At 38.0% G+C, this 19399-nt stretch overlaps 1 protein-coding gene across 2 annotated transcripts in view; it reads right to left on the reverse strand.

Annotated features, from left to right (window-relative positions):
* The window catches only part of tfb1m (transcription factor B1, mitochondrial), a 61404-nt gene extending 50816 nt beyond the window's left edge, over positions 1 to 10588 (reverse strand). The window contains exons 1-6 of one of the 2 annotated variants that reach the window (XM_051646280.1): positions 10558 to 10588; positions 7754 to 7887; positions 7193 to 7344; positions 6915 to 7023; positions 2632 to 2783; positions 779 to 898 (exon numbers count right to left, since the gene is read on the reverse strand). In XM_051646280.1, coding sequence (XP_051502240.1) covers positions 779 to 898; positions 2632 to 2783; positions 6915 to 7023; positions 7193 to 7344; positions 7754 to 7883 — 663 coding nt within the window. In that variant the 5' untranslated portion in view covers positions 7884 to 7887; positions 10558 to 10588. Of the gene's footprint in view, positions 1 to 778; positions 899 to 2631; positions 2784 to 6914; positions 7024 to 7192; positions 7345 to 7753; positions 7888 to 9030; positions 9159 to 10557 lie in introns of those variants that run through there. The other variant, XM_051646279.1, reaches the window with a different exon arrangement.
* Between the last annotated feature and the right edge of the window lie 8811 nt (positions 10589 to 19399).

The following is a 19399-nucleotide window of genomic DNA, read 5'->3' on the forward strand; positions in this document are numbered from 1 at the left end:
TGAGAGAATTATAATTTTTGTGTACTATCCCTTTAATAACTGAGGGTTAGAGGTTTGTTCAAAATCAAATCTCTAATTTGAAATATGAGAATTGTAATAGTGTAAAACTGAAAAAAAGAATTAAGTAGATGCAAAATGGCATTGCCATTACATATCCCTCAGCCATCTTACAAGTGTTAGCTCAATGTTACTCTTTAAAAAACACATAGGCCTTTTTCTCAGGAGTATATGTACCATGCATCATCACTCTTGTAGAATTTTTTATCAAGAGCAGATGTTTCAATTACTGCTAGTGTGAAAGCCCACGAAGCAGCGCGCCTGGGTGTGCGATGAAATAATCATCCATGCCATTTAATCCAAGAGAATGCTCAATTCGTCCCACTTTCCTATCCTCTTATTCCCAAGCACTCCGGCTGGATCAAATATTTACAAACGAGGGAACTTTGTGCGGGAGGTACTTTCTTTCATTGGACTCCTCTTACACACAAACCCTTGGCATTCCCCAACAACCCAGTCCACTTACGCAACCAGCGCAGGAAAGAAGCGATGCTAAAACCTCAAAGTTCTTATTGCCACGTGGCACACAAGAACTGCACACCAAAGGCCCTGCGGGCATCATTAGACACTTTGAGTCACCATCTCTGATTTCATATCTAAGACAACATTGACTGTGCGCTCTTCTAATAAGCTAACACCCACATCCTTCCACGTGAACAGTCAGACACTGAGAGATACAGATGTCTAAATGGCAGAAGAAAGAGACAGACAAAAGACTTACATCTGGTTTTGGAACAAAGGCACGTCCTGGGATGGTGAAACAGTTTTTGACAGTGCAGAGATATTGAGCCATGACAGACAGACGACTGCGTTGACTGCTTCCAGTACTGGCTGTTAACCTCTAGAAAAGAGAGCATATAAAGAGTGCCATGGAGTTTATTTGAATTTTAACATTGTATTTAGAAGTAAAATATTCTGGTCCACTCTGTGTGAGTCTATCAATTGCAGTAGCTTGTTAGAACTTTGTTTTCTTGTTCTGATTTTATGAATCAATGGATAATTTACTGTATTACAATTAGCGGTAGACCGATATATCGGTTTTACCGATTAATCTGTGCCGGTAGTTGCTTTTAAGGTCTATTGGTTATCTGCAAAAATCAATGTCGATGGTTGCAGATAGTTTGTTTTTGTTGTTCCTCCATGTTCCTTGTGGCTGGGATGTCAGCACAAACATGGTCTCAAACTTCATACCTTGTGAAAAATATTTTTTTAAATTATATATATATATATTACACACACACACACACACTCACACTCACCGGCCACTTTATTAGGTACACCTGTACATCTAATTATTCATGTGATTATCTAATCAGCCAATCGTGTGGCAGCAGTGTAATGTATAAAATCATGCTGATATGGGTCAGGAGCTTCAGTTAATGTTCAACCATCGGAATGGGGAAAAATGTTGTGCCAGACGGGCTGGTTTGAGTATTTCTGTAACTGCTGATCTCCTGGGATTTTTACACACAACAGTCTCTAGCGTGGCAGTTCTGTGGACGAAAATGCCTTGTTGATGAGAGAGGTCAACGGAGAATGACCAGACTGGTCCAAGCTGACAGGAAGGTGACAGTATCCCAAATAACACGTTACAACAGTGCTATGCAGAAAAGAATTTCTGAACATACAACACGTCGAACATTGAGGCAGATGGGCTACAACAGCAGAAGACCCCTCCGGGTACCACTAAATCACTGAGATCAGATTTTTTCCCCCATTCAGATGGTTGATGTGAACATTAACTGAAGCTCCTGACCCGTATCCCATAAGATTTTATACATTACATTGCTGCCACACGATTGGCTGATTAGATAATCGCATGAATAAGTAGATGTACAGGTGTACCTAATAAAGTGGCTGGTGAGTGTGTATATATATATATATACACAAAACTCTTCATCTGGTAAATATTTAGGCTATAAAAAGCTTCATTTGGTAAATGCTTAAGTAAAGAGCATTGTAACGAAGCCATGTCTCAGCCATTTCCAAATAAGAGCGCCTTGTGTGGTTTGGGCTTGTTTACTGTTAAAAGTTATGTGATGTGCTGATATTAAGCTGATGTGCTCTGCAGGCCAACGAGGAAAAGGACCATCCAAGCTGTTAACAGCATCGGGTCCAAAAGCCAGTATCTGTTTTGGTATGGTGTGTCAGTGCCCAAAAATGTTATTTAAAAAATTATCATCAAACAGGTTTCCCCAAAACCTCAACCCTTCTGCCATTGGTTGGACAAACAGATAGTCCCCAGCCCAAAATCAAATCATTAGTTGAGCCAGTGTTCCTTTATCAGGGTGGTCGCAATTCTCAAACAAACAGAGCAATGTTTTGTTTTTTGCACTTTCTAAAGGAATCAACCTACAAATTGGCTAACTTATTGTTGTCTCTGCATATTAAGCTGGGAGAGGAGAAATTATTTTTTACATCGAAAAAAATGACACACCACAGCTTTATAAGGGTCATATCATATTTTTTTATTACATAAAATTATACTTATAATGTCATAAAATTTTTCTGCACCACTTGCAACCTATTGCTTTTTCAAAAGTACACCTTCACAGGAATAACTGTTGAACTTACTTCAGCCACCTCCTTCTGGAAGGTCAGTGTAAGCCTTGTACGTCCAAACTTAAAGGGGCCACTTCTGTTGGACATTTGCTCCAGCCACTTTACGATGAGAGGGGTGGACACACTAAAGGGCAGGTTCCCAATGATGTGCAAGTTAGGTGGTACTAAAAACAGAAACACACACAATGTCATGCACTAAAGAACCTTTCACATGTACTGTACCTTCTTAACAGGCAATTATATGCCAAAGTTAGCAACAATACAGTGTTCAAATCAGGTTACTGGCAAATACCAGAACATTCAGCTGAATATACAAGACGTTTGCTTAGCTAGGCCTTAATCACCAAGAAATAGCTCCTAACAACAGCAGATAAAAGAAGACCTAATTATTTCATGCATAACCAGGCTGCTACGGTACATACACCAAAATGAGCAAATGCAAATGCACATAAATAACTTGCTGTTCTAACAGGTTTCTGGGGTGCAATTCTTGAAGGATTGGATGTAAGGCTTTGCTAGGACATTGGCAGCTGTATAGACCAGGAACAGTGTGTTGAACTGAAATCTAACATGATCTGACAGCCGATGCAGAGGCATGAGCAAAGGTGTGAAATGAGACAACTCAAATAAGTTAAAAGGAATAATTCAGTCAAAAAAGAAAATAAATCTTTTACTAACTTATCAGTACGCTTATGTCGTTCCAAATCTGTATGCTTCTATTTTTTTCGAGGAATACAAAAGGAGAAATTGTAAAGATTCATGCAGCACTTTCAATACAATAACTCCAGAAAGACCAAAGAACACCATAAAATTAGTCCATATAACTCATGCGCCACTGTATATTCCAAGTCCTCTGAAGCCATGTGAAAGTTTTGCGTGAGAAACAAAGCAAATGTATTTATTATAAGATCATGGTCTATTCGAATACTCAATTCTGATTGGCTGGAACGTGTGCGTTAAAAAGTTTAATGCACAGGTCGTTCCTGTCAGATTTAATCACCGTTCTATATTAATGCGCCTACTCTGCTGTTCTCCATAATGAGACATTGTGAGAGTTTTATGCCTCTGCTTAAATAACCTCTGGACATGAATATAGTGTAACAAGTCTGATGAGTCTCAGAGCAAAGATTATCTCTTTTACATTATGCGGTTATTATTATTTCTGGATTGTGCATTTAAATGTGTTTGGCTTCAAAAAAACTCATGTCCATTTTCCAGTTATTCGTACAGTTTTTTTTTTCATTAATTCAAATAAATGTAATATTATCACAGTACTTTATCTCTGTGTCTGATTTAGAACGGGTAGAACTCTAGATCTGATGACCCGTAGAGAAATTTAACCGTTCTTGTTATTCTTCCACTCTAAATTTACTCTGCAAAATCAGTGACAGCTGTAACTAATCAATGCTGGCAAGTGACCATGATATAAGCGGGATAATCCACCACAGCTAGGTGTGTGTTAAACAATTTGAATGCACTTCGTGTCTGGTGGTTCTTCGCCTCCATGTCATGTATTGTGAATCATTTAACGCACAGCTAGTCGTGGATTATGCCTCACTCATACCCTTCACTGCAGCTCTAAAATCTCATTCTTCATTTTGCATATTCGAACTGGCACACTTTGTTCAATTGTGCAAGGTATACATGCACCATTTTTGAATATGACTGCAAATGATATTACAGATCTTTGACAGAGGGGAAGATTATTTAGCCTGATCTCTTTATTATAGCTATTTGTACATAACATTTAAACATACGTATTGGTATGTTTGGATAGATGCTGAAATGTACAATATGAACATATTGACAGCATGTAAACTCTAAACATTTTTACCTTTAGGAACATAAAATATTTATGAATACTTTATATTATAAATATATTTGATAGTTACATTTTTAAACATAACCAATTTTCATTAATATAACAAAGGTTATGTTATAGAATACAAATGTATTTGTACAGTGACAATTTGATTTAGTTACAATATACTATTACACACATATATACACTCACCGACCACTTTATTAGGTACACCTGTACATCTACTTATTCATGCGATTATCTAATCAGCCAATCATGTGGCAGCAATGTAATGTATAAAATCATGCAGATATGGGTCAGGAGATTCAGTTAATGTTCACATCAACCATCAGAATGGGGAAGAAATGTGATCTCAGTGATTTAGACTGTGGCATGATTGTTGGTGCCAGATGGGCTGGTTTGAGTATTTCTGTAACTGTTGATCTAGTGGGATTTTCATGCACAACAGTCTCTAGAGTGTAAAGAGAATGGTGTGAAAAACAAAAAAACACCCAGCGAGTGGCAGTTCTGTGAGTGAAAACGGCTTGTTAATGACAGAGGTCAGAGGAGAATGGCCAGACTGGTCCAAGCTGACAGGAAGGTGACAGTAACCCAAATAAACATGCATTACAACAGTGCTATGCAGAAAAGTATTTCTGAATGTACAACACGTCGAACATTGAGGTGGAAGGGCTACAGCAGCAGAAGACCCCTCCTGGTACCACTACTGTCAGCTTAGAACAGGAAACTGAGGCTGCAGTGGGGACAGACTCACCAAAACTAGATGGTAGACATTTGGAAAACATCGCCTGGTCTGACAAATCTGGATTTCTGCTGAGGTACAAAAATGATAGGCCCACATCAGCCTTAGTTTTCTGTTCTTGGCTGTGAGAAGTGGAACCCAACGTGGTCTTCTGCTGTTCGGTTCGACATGTTGTGCATTCCGAGATACTATTCTGCTCACTACAATTGTACAGAGTGGTTATCTGAGTTACTGTAGCCTTTCTGTCAGCTTGGACCAGACTGGCCATTCTCCACTGACCTGTCGTTAACAAGCCGTTTTCACCCACAGAACTGCTGCTCGCTGGATGTTTTTTGTTTTTCGCACCATTCTCTTTACAATCTAGAGACTGTTGTGCATGAAAATCCCAGGAGATCAGCAGTTACAGAAATACTCAAACCAGCCTGTCTGGCACCAACAATCATGTCACAGTCTAAATCACTCAGATCACATTTGTTCTCCCATTCTGATGGTTGATGTGAACATTAACTGAAGCTCTGCATGATTTCATACACTGCTGCCACATGATTGGCTGACTGGATAATCGCATGAATAAGTAGATGTACAGGTGTACCTAATAAAGTGGCCGGTGAGTGTATTTATATTTTGTATAAACATAAGGTCAGAAATTATGTGGGGCTCAGGACAAAAATGCTACTAAAAGTAACAAAAATGACCCAGAATACAAAATATGGGGGTAGAAAATGCCCCCATAAAGAATTCCCCTATTTAGGCATACTACATACATATTACTTTATAAAGTACATGTTGATGCTGATTGAATTTAGGTGTAAGAGGTTATAAATTCTCAATCTAGTTATTTATATGGAGAATTTATGTTAATTGATTATTTGTAAGTATTTCACATAAAAGGATGATATTGTATATTTTTTATTTGGTGAGAAAAAAAAATCACCTTAAAATGTATAACATTTCTAAATTCCTAAAATTCCTGAAAAAAAATAATAAAAAATAAAAATAAGCATATATATATATTGTCCCTTATTGGGAAAAGGCCTCTTCTGAAAACTTTCTGAAAATTCCTTTTGTCTCCTACGGTAAACAAAATAAAGATGAAATGATTAAGTCATAATTAAATTATTACAGAATGTTTATTCATTTTAACATTTTAAATGGTTAAAGTGATATAAGCCTTTTAAACATGTTGACTACTGCACCAGAAATAACACAAAACAGAATGAAACCATTTAAATGTCAAATTAGGTAAATGTCAACTGCATTAAATAAATGTGATGGAGTTGAACCATTAATTCATCTAATTGATTATAAATACAATAAAATGAACTGATTAATTTCATGAATTGAATATTCATGCATTTACAGTGAACAGGGACTAACATTTTGCATTATTTCTCACCCAAAGCAATCTTATTGCTTCACAAGACATGGCATAAACCACTTGAGTTGTATGTATTCATTTTATGCTGCCTTTATGTCCTTTTTGGAGCTTGATAATATTGGACACCACTGACTTGCATTATATGGATATATTCAGGTCATATCTTCTTTAAAATATCTTAGTTTGTATTGCGCATATCGCATGCTGATTTGAAACGGCATGGGGATAAATGAAGAGAGAATTTTCATTTTTGGGTGAACTATTCCTGAGACATTAAGATTAACAAAGTTATTTTCCATAGCAAATGATTACTTATTTACTGCACTGCACTTGAGATCACATGTAATGTTTACCATCCTCCCATGTCTTGGTGACATCAGCTGGGAATCCTCTGTCCAGTCTGTATGAAAGGATATCTCCATGTGCTATCCTCATTCTCCCAGGAGCAGCCTCTGACAAAAGCTGAAAAAAAAAGAAGACCCCAAAACTTCTTTACAACAACATACATGTGTATTAAGCCTACAAGACAATAATTATTAGCCTTGTGCAAAAATACATAAAGCTCCTAGAAGGATTTAAATTAGAATAAGTTCAACCGGTCGTCAGTGTATGCATATATGGATATGCAAACCTGTAAGCTAGGGATAAATCGTGTGTCCTTCTCCACCACTAATAAGTCTGCAGCTCCAGCTTTCAGAATAGACCTGGTGAGACCCCCCGGCCCAGGGCCCACCTCACACACATGTGCATCCTTCAGGTTTCCTACCTGCCGGACAATCTTATCTGAAATCCATATTTAAAGTTACCGTTAACATTCAGTATCCACATTCCTAATATTAACGGTGCACTCATTAGTTTTAGGCCTGGCAAATATGGCAGTCATATTTCACTTGTAACGACCCCTAGCGGTTTGGATGCAGTAAAGCAGAATCAATATATTTAGTTACAGATGACATTGCATAAATATGCTATTCACAGTCAGCCATTCTTAATTTATTCTTTGAGCAAAAGTGTCCAATAATAGGGGGGTTATTATGATAAAGCTAATAGTAGTATTAGTGAGTGTACGTGACTTGACATGAAACATATTTTTCAAAAGTACTATTCATGTCTGTACGCGTAAAACATTTTTAACAAGGTAAAAATTACACCATTAATGCATTTAAAATTGAGTGAGCAGTAGTTGACTCACCTGTGAGTCTCATATCCAGGAGGAAGTTTTGGGAAAGCTGTTTCTCTGCTCTCAGATTGTACAGTTTGATGATCTCCCCGATGGTGGGCAGAGGTGGTAACCGATAATACAGTTTCTGTGTGGCTGCCATTTTCCTTTATTTACATTAAATGAAAAAGTTACATACAATGGGGGGAGGGGGTCTATTTTGCATTCTTTTCTAATTTAATAAAAAAATGTTCATAGGAAATTTTATTATCAGCATTTATTTAATTTGTGAAAAGTCTGATAAAAAAATTACTTGAATTTTAGATTTTTTGAATGTTTGGTATGTCCCACTTTTGCTTTAATGACAGCCAACATTCGAGTTTGAGCAAAAAAGTTATCCCAGTACTATCCCAATCTTTCTTGTGTGCTTCAATGGAAGCACAAAATTATGACCATTTGTGCAAAGCATTTAAGGGGATAATTTTCATTTTTGGGTGAACTCTCTCATCATTTACTCACCCTCATGCCATCCCAGATGAGTATGATTTTCTTTTATCTGCAGAACTCAAACAAAGATTATTTGAAGAATATCTCAGCCCTGCTGGTCCATACAATGCAAGTGAATAGTGCCCAGAACTTTGAAGCTCCAAAAAGCACATAAAGTAATCCAATAAAATAAAAGTAATCCAAATGCCTCCAGTGTTTAAATCCATATCTTCTGAAGCTATATAATAGGAGTTGGTGAGAAACAGATCAACATTTAAGTCCCTTTTTACTATCACTCTCCACTTTAACGTTCACATTTTTCTTTGTTTTTTGGCAGTTCACATTCTTTGTGCATAGCGCCATCTACTGGTTGGGGCTGGTCAAAGATGGAGATTTATAGTGAAAAAGGACTTATATTGATCTGTTTCTAACTCACACCTATCATATTGCTTCTGAAGACATTAAACCACTGGAGTCTTATTACTTATAAGCTGACTTTATGTGCTTTTTGGAGCTTCAAGGTTCTGGCCACCATTCACTAGAATTGTATGGATCTACAGAACTGAGATATTTTTCTAAAAACCTTAATTTGTGTTCTACAGAAGAAACAAAGTCATATACATCTGGGATGGCATGAGGGTGAGTAAATTATGAGACAATCTTAATTTTTGGGTGAAAGTAAATGGTGACTGAGGCTAACATTCTTGCTAACTTATGAAATACATACAGGTTTGTAACAGCATGAGGGTGATTTAATGATTACAGAATTTTCATTTTTTTGTGAACTATCCCTTTAACATGGTTAATGCCATACATTTGCTTACATTTAATTAGAGACCAGGAAGTAGGGCAGAAACTTTCTTCTTCTTCCTTAAACTCAAATATATATAAAAACAAATCCCAGATTTTCAATGTGGTTTCTGAATATTGGACCTCACTGTCCTATTTCAGTGCAAAAGATAAAAAATAATTTTAAATATACTTTCACATATCAAATTTTACCTACAGTGTAAAAACTAATAATAATAAAAAAAGTTCTTGTCCATGTTACTTGCCAACCGAGATATCTAGACACACATTAAAGGGATAATTCAACAAAAAAACAATTCTCTCATTATATACTCACCCTCAGGCCATCCCAGATGTGTATGACTTTCTTCTGCAGAACAAAAATGAAGATTTTTAGAAGAGTATCTCTGCTCTGTAGATCCAGACAATCCAAGTGAATGGGTGCCAACATTTTGACGCTCCAAAGAGCACATAAAGGCAACATAAAAGTAATCCATTGCACTCCAGTATTTTAATCCATATCTTAAGAAGTGATATGATAGATGCGGGTGAGAAACAGATCAATATTTAAGTCCTTTTTTGGGTTTAGGGAAGTTCTAGGAAATTATTCTGCATGCCCAGTATGGGGCGATATGCATGAAAAATGTAAATCACCAAAAACACAACAAGAATGTGAGAGTGAAAGTTAAAGTGGAGATTGACTGAGCAGGGAGGACAATTTATAAAATTAAAAAAGGACTTAAATATTGATCTGTTTTTCATCCACACCTGTCATGTTGCTTTAGAAGATATGGATTTAGCCACTGCAGTCTTATGGATTACTTTTATGCTGCCTTAATGTGATTTTTAGAACTTAAATTTGGCACCCATTCATTTGCACTGTATGGACTAAAAGAGCTGTGATATTCTTCTAAAAAGCTTCATTTGAGTTCAGCAGATGAAAGAAAGTCATACACATCTGGGATGGCATGAGGGTGAGTAAATGACGAGAGAATTTGTATTTTTGGGTGAACTATCGCTTTAACTAGAAACAGAATTCATAATGATTTGGCGACACCTAGTGGTTGATGTCTGAATTTTCCTTTTACATGGAAACTGTTGTTCCACTTAAATATTTTCATGCTAAAACTTACATAATATGCGCTGAGCTTTACAATTTATGTAACGACTGGAGCTTTGATAATTGTTTTTTACAACTTTCCAACATGCATTTCCAGGCAAAACAGAGACCAGCCTGCCGTGGATCAGCGCACTCCGTTTTAATTCAAAACATTACTGTGCAGTCCCTCCAGTCCATTTCTGCACCGAGGGCTGTATACCTTTACTATAATGCATGTATACCTTTACTATAATGCATGTATACCTTTACTATAAATAGACGACTGCGCTTTGCTAACAAACAAGACAAATTAGCATATTGTTTGTAGAAAACAAATATCATCGTGCTTAAACGCTGACTTCTTGCTCAACCACGAAGTTGAATAACACCCTCTATCTTCAATTAGAACAACGCTGTAAATAAAAGCCCTAAACACGGCACAGTAAAAACACGTTTTCCTCACCAGTGCCGATATCTTCCTGTTGTGAAGGCGGTTCCCCTGACGAAGGAATTATTTCCTCCAATGGGGTGTGTAGAATGAACAATCTAGCCAATCATGGCAATCATGGAATACGGGCGGGGCTTCCCGGTGCCCTTGACCACATTTGTGCGATATGACGTCGTTGTAATGGCTCGTAGTGGCCACTAGAGATTCTGTGCCAGTTTCACAAATGAGTGAACTTGAAACACACATCTTATTGCATGTTTATTGCAATAATTTATTACAATCTTACAGGACATTTAGTGAAATTAAGATTTTAGTTATTTCATTTGGTCAAGTACACACACACACACACACACGCACACACAAACACTTGTTTTTATATTTGTGGGGACTCTCCAAAGACTTCCATGCATTTTATGGATTTTATACAGATCTAACGATAATTTATATCCCATAACCCTACTCCTAAACCTTGCTCTCGCAGAAACCTTTTTGCATTTTACATTAAAAAAAATAAAAATAAAATAAAAATATTGTTTAGTATGTTTAATAAGCAATTTCTCTCGTGGGGACCACTGGCTGGGCCCCACAAGGTAGATGATCTCAGGTTTTACTAACTTTGTGGGGACATTTGGTCCCCACAATGTAGTATATACATGTATACACACACACACACACACACACACGCACACACACACACACACACACACACACACACTGAAATAAAATTTCCATAATCTTTTGAGACAACAGTTCATTGTATTATGAAAACATGCTGTCATTTTCAAAACTTCCTATACAGTCCAAAAAGAGCAATTATTGATACTAAGCTGCAAAACAACTTGTTTTGAACTTCTGCATGCAGCTTTTTGACTTCAGACAGATGAATACATTTCAACACATACAGTAAATGCAGATATATTTAGTCATCAATGATGCCTATTCGCTATACAAAAACTCTGTTCACCCAGTTATGGTAATGATAATTTGCAGTAAGTCATGCTAAAAATATTTAAGATATTTTCTAAAGAATAATTTTTCCTCTCTCTCTCACTTTATACCAGACACATATTTGCAAAGTAGCTCAGGGTGATACTGATAAAGTGGGACAGCATTTAAAGGAATAGTTCAGCCAAAAATGAAAATTCTCTCATCATTTACTCACCCTCATGCCATCCCAGATGTTTATAACTTTCTTTCATCTGCTGAACATAAATGAAGATTTTTAGAATAATTTCTCGTCTCTGGAGGTCATACAATGCATGTGAATGGTGGCCAGAACATTGAAGCTCAAAAAAGCACATAAAGGCAGCATAAAAGTAATCCATACAACTCGATATGACAGGTGTGGGTAAGAAACAGATCAATATTTAAGTCCTTTTTTCCTATAAATTCTCCTCCCTGCCCAGTAGGTGGTGATATGCAGGAAGAATGTGAATTACCAAAAACAAAAGTAGAACTCTTAGGAGAGAAGAGCGCTTTGGAGAGCTGTTGGAAAAGTGGAGATTTATGAGTTTATTGTTAACTTACATAGCAATAATAATGATAAAATGGCAGTACAGTGCATAATGTATTTACATGTGTGTAGTGCACAATGCAGTGTACAATGCGTACAATTCAAATGCATTTCAATTTACATGCAATGAAAGGGAAAAAAATCTCTTGATCATGATCTAATCGTTATATGGCATAAATATGAAATACAAATGAATAAAGCTATTTTACATTTTTTTAATTATTATTATTTCTTTTAGTTGTGTTATGGGCATGCTTTTAGAGATGTTATATTAATCTTTGAGCCTATACACTACTGCGAGCAAAATTACACTATATTCAAATACTGAACTGTTTAACTTTTCCTTGCGAAAATCGAGAGTTCATGGCAAATTTGCTGCAAACTTGTCGCAAATTCGCCACTGATAATTTTCAAATGCAAATGAGCAAATTGTCCATTGTTGCCAAAGGTTTGCTGGAAGTTCACCACTACTGGCAAAGAGCTGCAAACTTCTGGCAAACATTTGCGGTGAACCAAAAGCTCATTTGCATGTGAAAATTTGCTTCAAATTTGCAGCTTGTTTAGATTTTTTGTAAGGGTTTTTACTCGTCATTTTTATTTGAATAGCACTTTTCACATCCTTTCAAAGCAGCTTTACATAAAATTCTGCTGTAATGTCTTTAATGTATTAAAGTCCATGTTGGGCAGTTTAACTGAAAAACATCACTGAAAATTATGCCTTAAATTATTTGTCTTTAGGCCCCCAGTGAGCAAGCCAAATGTGACTGTGGCAGGGAGCTCAAAACTCATAAGATGTTGGTTAATGGAGAAAGAAAAAGCCTTGGGAGAAACCAGGTTCAGCACGGGGAGTTCCCCTCAGGCTATACAGCATGAATATCCATCTTTTTCCTGGGGGTCTTACTGGAAAAACCAGTGTGAGTGGAACTTCCACTGGAAGCCATTCCATGGCATTCCCTAGCTCTGCCTGCAGTCATTTTAGACCCTGTTTACAGCTGGTAATAAGACAAGTTTCGATGATCCAATCACAAATGGTCAGCGCTAAATATAGTTGTAAACAGGGTGCAAAATGTTTTGTGATTGGATCACAAAAACACATACAGAGGTAGCCAAAAACCACATCGCATTTGAAGTTTAAAACGGCGTCCTGATGCATCCCGCACAGCAGCAAAGCACCACTTCTCACCAGTCAATCACCCGCTGAACAAAAATTTAAACTTACGTGCGGATTTAAAAGGAAATAACCGTCCGATCGGAAAACTTGAAAAAGCGATAACATACCCAAAGATGAGAACGTCACGGCTCTTCCTCAGTGTGTCTGTCTGATTTGAACATGCAGGGTGACAAGTACAAGCACACATATCTGAAGCTGAACTAACACAGGTACTCCACTAAAACAACCAGTAATTTTGCTCGAAATGTTGCGTTTGTGCTTAGATTAAATCTCAACTGCATCTGGGAGAAACAGCACGCCAGATTTGTTCGCGCTTTCTTTGTCTTTATGACTTTATTTGCAGTTTATTATCATTCAGTAACACACTGATATTGTGATTGATGTATATCCTCATGAAATCATACACGCTCTCCTCAAAATCCCTACACCACAAATGAAAGAATGAATGGACGAACGCCGCAACAACAGCTGTGTTTACTTGACGACAGATGTACCGCCCATATTTCGCACTAAGCGTCACGGAATGTAGGAAAAAGGTGGATAATTCCAGTATAAGTTAACTATAAATAATACTATACAAGTCATGTATTAAATAAATAAACTGAGAAGATTCTTATTGGGAAATGTTTCAAACTAAAGGATATTAATTAAACTGTAAGATTAATGATTAAGTGTCTTTGAAATCCATTCTGAAATGACTGCGGGAGTGCACATATGTGTCTTTTGGTAACTGGCTGATAATGGCTTTAATTGGTCATTTATTGTCTATGTATTCCATTTTACGAGAAGTGATGTAAGCAGTGGTCAGAAAAGTGGTACTTGCTGTTTGATTGGATTGTGGCTGATAGCAGTTTATTCTCTGTGGAGTCCATCAAGATGCTGCAGGCAGGGAGTTATGAGACGCTATGTGAGTGCTGGTCGCTTAGAAGTGAGCTCTGCTTAACTTTGCTACAATTATCCGTTTAATCAATATTAACCGGTGAGAACTGAAAAAGTTTTGATTGTTAAATTGTGCTGGGAGAGTAGGATGTCAGAAAATTTGAAATCGTCGGCCTGTGGGGACATTAAAAGGCACTTGCGTTCACACGCGTCTGATGCCTTGCAGGATCATGATGGCAGGGGTCCAGTTGATAATGACAGTGAGCCTCATGACGTACGTCAAGACATTGCCAACATTTATGCAGCACTAACGAAGATCTCGTCTGACATGGAGGGCCTCGCAGAAATATGTTGAGCGATCACATCTGTGGAGGTGAAACTTTCCACCCTGGTTACAAGAACAGACGATGTTGAAAAGTGAGTCGAGTTTCCGGGAAAGAGCTACATGCTAACCCGCCTGCCACCAAGGCTGATATGGACCAGGTGTGGGAAAATATAGACGATATGGAAAATCGGAGCAGACGTAATAATGTTGGTTTCGTTGGAATCCCAGAGGGAAAGGAAGGTCAAGATATGATCAAGATCTTAGATGTGCTCAATCCGAATTTGATCGACACAGCAGGCTGCCGGCTCGAGAGCGCGCACACAGAGCTCTCGGTCAGCTCCACAAAACAGGCGACAGACCCCGATCCATCCTGGCAAGATTCTTGTTGTCGGCAGACAGATAATTTGTTCTATGAGCGGCAAGGAATAAAGGCAAATTGTGCTGGGAGGACTGCAACATTATGGTTTTTCCGGACTTTGCCAAAGCTACGCAAGCTAAGCGGGATAGACTCAAAGAGTGTAAGAAATTTCTGCATGAACAGAAGGTGAGCTTCACATTGCTAAGCTGAGAATTGATGCCAAGGATGAACACAAGATTTTACATGCCTACAAAAAGCTATGGCCTTCATTAAATCAATGGAGTGAGTGGGTAACTTTGCTTGCACTTAATCAATATAGACTACAAATCGTACATTTTACTGATGCAGTCTGAGAAGGTTTGTTATTCTGTTGGCTGCCCACTGACTCTCGCTCTACTCTTTCTCTTTCTCCCTTTATTGACTTATTGTTGAGTTCATTTGTTCATTTTGTGGGTTCGATGTGTTTATTTACTAGGGCTTATTTTATTTAATAATTTTATGTGCAATTTAATGGCACGGTTAACGTAAAAAAAACAAACAAACAATCAAGAAAAAGAAAAAAAAACACCAGACTTGAGCAATATTGATGTTTCCAACGCTGATGATCAGAACTTTTTTTTTTTAATATAGATTTTGAGGTAAAATTATAAGCAGCTGGGATCCTCCATGATATGGTTTTGGGTGGAGACTTTAATCTGTTAATGGACCCAGTCCTTGATTATAGTGATGCAAAAGTGTGTTGACCCTTTAGAGCTACATTGACACTACAAAGGATGTGTAAAATTCTTGGTCTTGCAGACATTTGAAGACTTCTGAATCCATATGGGATGGATTATACCTTTTTTCATCAGTTCATAAGATTTACTTTAGATAGTAAAAATCACATAGATGGCGCTTCAATACATCCCTTCTGCAAAACGCTGAATTTCAACAAATGTTAAAGACAGAAGTAAAACGTTTATGAAGAAACCAATTTGTCCTCAGTGTCCTCCATTGGCGTGGCATGGGAGGCACTTAAGGCAGTTCTTAGGGGGCAGATCATACAATATGCCTCACTCATTAAAATGATAAAAGCACAGGAATTCATGAATTGGAAAAGAGAATTAAAAGTGCTGAAACAGAGCTGAAGCACCGAATGTCATCCAATGGTCTTAGAGAGCTGACTCAGCTGAAATATAGGTACAACACTATTTTGGTATAAAAGGTAGAGTTTTGGTTATTCAGGGCAAGACAGACATACTTTGAGTCAGGGGACAATGCATGAAAACTTCTTGCCAGATTCATAAAACAGAGAGGTTTTTTTCCAGTATTCCTTCAGTGAAGTCTTCTGGAGGCAAGATATTTACTTCTGCCACAGATATTAAGATTTCTATTTTGATCTTTATAGTTCCAAGTCCTCGTCTACTGATAAGGATATTAGCAATTTCTTAGAGCCATTAGAACTTCCTAACTTAATGAATGATCGAAAAAACTCTCTTGACTCAGATATTACTTTGGAGGAGCTTGTTGTGGTAATTGAAGCCTTGCCAACAGGTAAGGCACCAGGGCCGATTGTTTTGCAGCAGAATTTTTTCAATCTTATGTCACAGAACTGGCTCCACTTATGTTAGAAGTTTACACAGAGTCATTAAAGGAAGGTGAACTAGAGGTCGCGTGGCGCCACGCGAGGGTCAGATGTGCGAACGGCAAGCTCTGCACACTTTGCTAGTTTAAAATTTTTTGTGCGTCATAAACCTGTGAGATTCGATACACTCTGTTTCATAACAGTTCTATGAAGACAACATGTCAAAGAATTCAAAATCCTCAGGCTCTGGAGACATTAAAAGACATTTACGTGCTCAAGCTGATACCCCAGACAGGGCCGCAGACCAGAGACTCAATTTGGATGGTGTGGTGGGAGAAATTCAACATCAAATGTTCAGCATGTTGGTGATGCTGACGAAGGTCATAGCGGACTTGGAGGATCTTGCTGTAATACATCGATCGATTACGGCCATGGATTCGTTACAAGAATCAGGGACATCGAGAAATGGATCGATTATCTGGAGTCATTGGAGAGGGAATTAGCTGCTAACCCGCTAGCGACCAAGGCAGACTTGGAACGCATTTTGGAAAAATTGGAAGATCTTTAGAATTGTAGCTGGCAAAACAACATCCGAATTGTTGGAATTCCTGAGAATGAAGAAGGCCGAGATATGGTGAAATTCCTAGACGAGCTCTTCCCAAGTCTGCTTGACATATCAGGCCATAAGCTGGAAATCAAGCGAGCTCACAGAGTTCCTTGGAGATCGGCTGAGGGAGACAGATCAATTCTGGTCACATTTCTGAGATCATCCGATAAAGATCTTGTGTTACGTGAGGCAAGGAGCAAAGGGAGGTTTCTTGGAAGAACCACAGCATTTTCTTGTTCCCAGACTTCGCGAATTCGACAAGAGAGAAACGTGATCAATTCAAGGAATGCAAGAAACTCTTACATCAACGGAAGATCGCTTTTGCACTGATGTTTCCGGCGAAACTGAGAATAGATACTAAGGATGGCCGCAAAGTATTTACATGTCCCCAGCAAGCATTGTCCTTCATAATAACATTGGAGTGAGTAAGCCATGGTATGATTCTCACGTTGCTTCAAAGTGAACTTGACTCACTGAACATTCACTTGACTGTCCGAGGAAGCTGGGCGCATTTTTTGTGCTGGTTCCACATAGCGGCTGGAGTTTGTTATGTGGAATAACACTCCTTCGGGACATTTGTGGTTGAATCTGCTCGTTCTTTGTGCTTATGCCTCCTATTGGCTGGAGTCTGTTTTATAGATTTTCTTCTGTTATATAATTCTGTCTCACAAAATTTGTATAGAAACACCAGACTTGAGCAATCTGACAGCAAAGCTGTCGTGAGGGCTCTCGTAGGTGTACATGAACTGTTTGAGTTTAGAGGGATGGACGCTGGTTGGCGCTGTCGTGCCACGTTAATGCGCACATTTTTCTATTATCTGTTTGTTTGGTAAGGGAGGAAGTTTGTGGTGGGTTTGATTGTTGCACTGATGTTGGAATCTGGTCTTTATAATCTTGTTTTTGACACACAATCTATTTTTTCTAATATGTCAAAATGTCAAATGTTAATGAGTGGATTGTCTCTCTCCATGTGGAATGTGAATGGGTTGGGGCACCCCATAAAAAGAAGGAAGGTTATATCTTTTCTTAAACATAAGAAATATGATATAGTGTTTCTTCAAGAAACACATCTTTCCCCACAGGAAGCTGAAAAATTTGGGAAGATATGGGGTGGACATTTTTTCTTTAGTGCTGGTTCAAGTAAGAGCAGGAGAGTCATTACACTGATAAGTAAGCATCTACAATTCAAATGTCTCAAACAGATTAAAGATAAATTAGGAAGAGTAATTATTGTTTTAGCAGAAATTCAGGGGCAAAGGCTGATTTTGGCTAATATTAACACACCTAACATTGATGATCAGGGCTTTTTTATAGATCTTGAAGGGAAGTTGCAAGCCACTGGCACCCCTCATGATATAATATTGGGAGGAGACATTAATCTATTGATGGACTCAGTCCTTGATCATAGTGAAGCAAAAGTGTGCAAGCCCCCTAGAGCAACATTGACGCTTCACAGGATGTGTAAAAATCTTGGTCTTATAGATATTTGGAGACTTTTGAACCCATCTTGTAGGGACTATACATTGTTTTCATCAGTCCATAAGATTTTTTTCTAGAATAGATTTTTTTTTATATCCCTCATTTCATCTGTTGTGGATTGCTCAATTGGAAACATAGTCTTGGACCATGCCCTGGTGAGTTTAGAGGTGTTGCCACATATGGAGAAAAATAAATCATATAGTTGCAAAATCCTGAATTCCAGCAAATGTTAAAGGCTGAAATCAATGTGTATATGGAGACCAACTGGTCCTCAGTATCCTCTGTAGGTGTGGCTTGGGAGGCACTTAAGGCGGTTCTTAGGGATCGGATCATACAGTATGCCTCATTCATCAAAAAGTCCAAAGCTCGAGAACTCGTGGAGTTGGAAGGGAATATTAAAAGTACCGAGGCAGAGCTAAAGTGCCGAATGTCATCTGATGGAATCAGAGAACTGACCTGATTGAAATACAGATATAGTACTATTTTGTTGCAAAAGGTGGAGTTTTGGCAATTCAGGGCAAGACAGTCATACTTTGAGTCGGGCGACAAAGCAGGGAAGCATTTGGCTAGATATATAAAGCAGAGAGAGTCTTTTTCTACCATTCCCTCAGTGAAATCTGCTTGTGGTGAAATTTTTACCTCAGCCACTGATATTAATAATACTTTTAAAGAATTCTATCTTGATCTTTATAGTTTCACATCTTCGTCTACTAATGAAGATATTAGAAACTTTGTGGAACCATTAGAACTCCCTAAACTGACGACTGAGCAAAACAATTCTCTTGATTCTGAGAACACCTTGGAGGAGCTTGGCGAGGTAATTAAGGCCTTGCCTACAGGCAAGGCTCTGGGGCCAGATGGCTTTGCCGCTGAATTTTTTAGATCTTATGCAACAGAATTGGCCCCACTTTTGCTAGAAGTTTATACGGAATCATTAAAGAATGGAAAGTTTCCACCAACC

This window comes from Myxocyprinus asiaticus, chromosome 20, assembly GCF_019703515.2.
Source record: "Myxocyprinus asiaticus isolate MX2 ecotype Aquarium Trade chromosome 20, UBuf_Myxa_2, whole genome shotgun sequence".
NCBI classification, from domain to species: Eukaryota; Metazoa; Chordata; class Actinopteri; order Cypriniformes; family Catostomidae; genus Myxocyprinus; species Myxocyprinus asiaticus.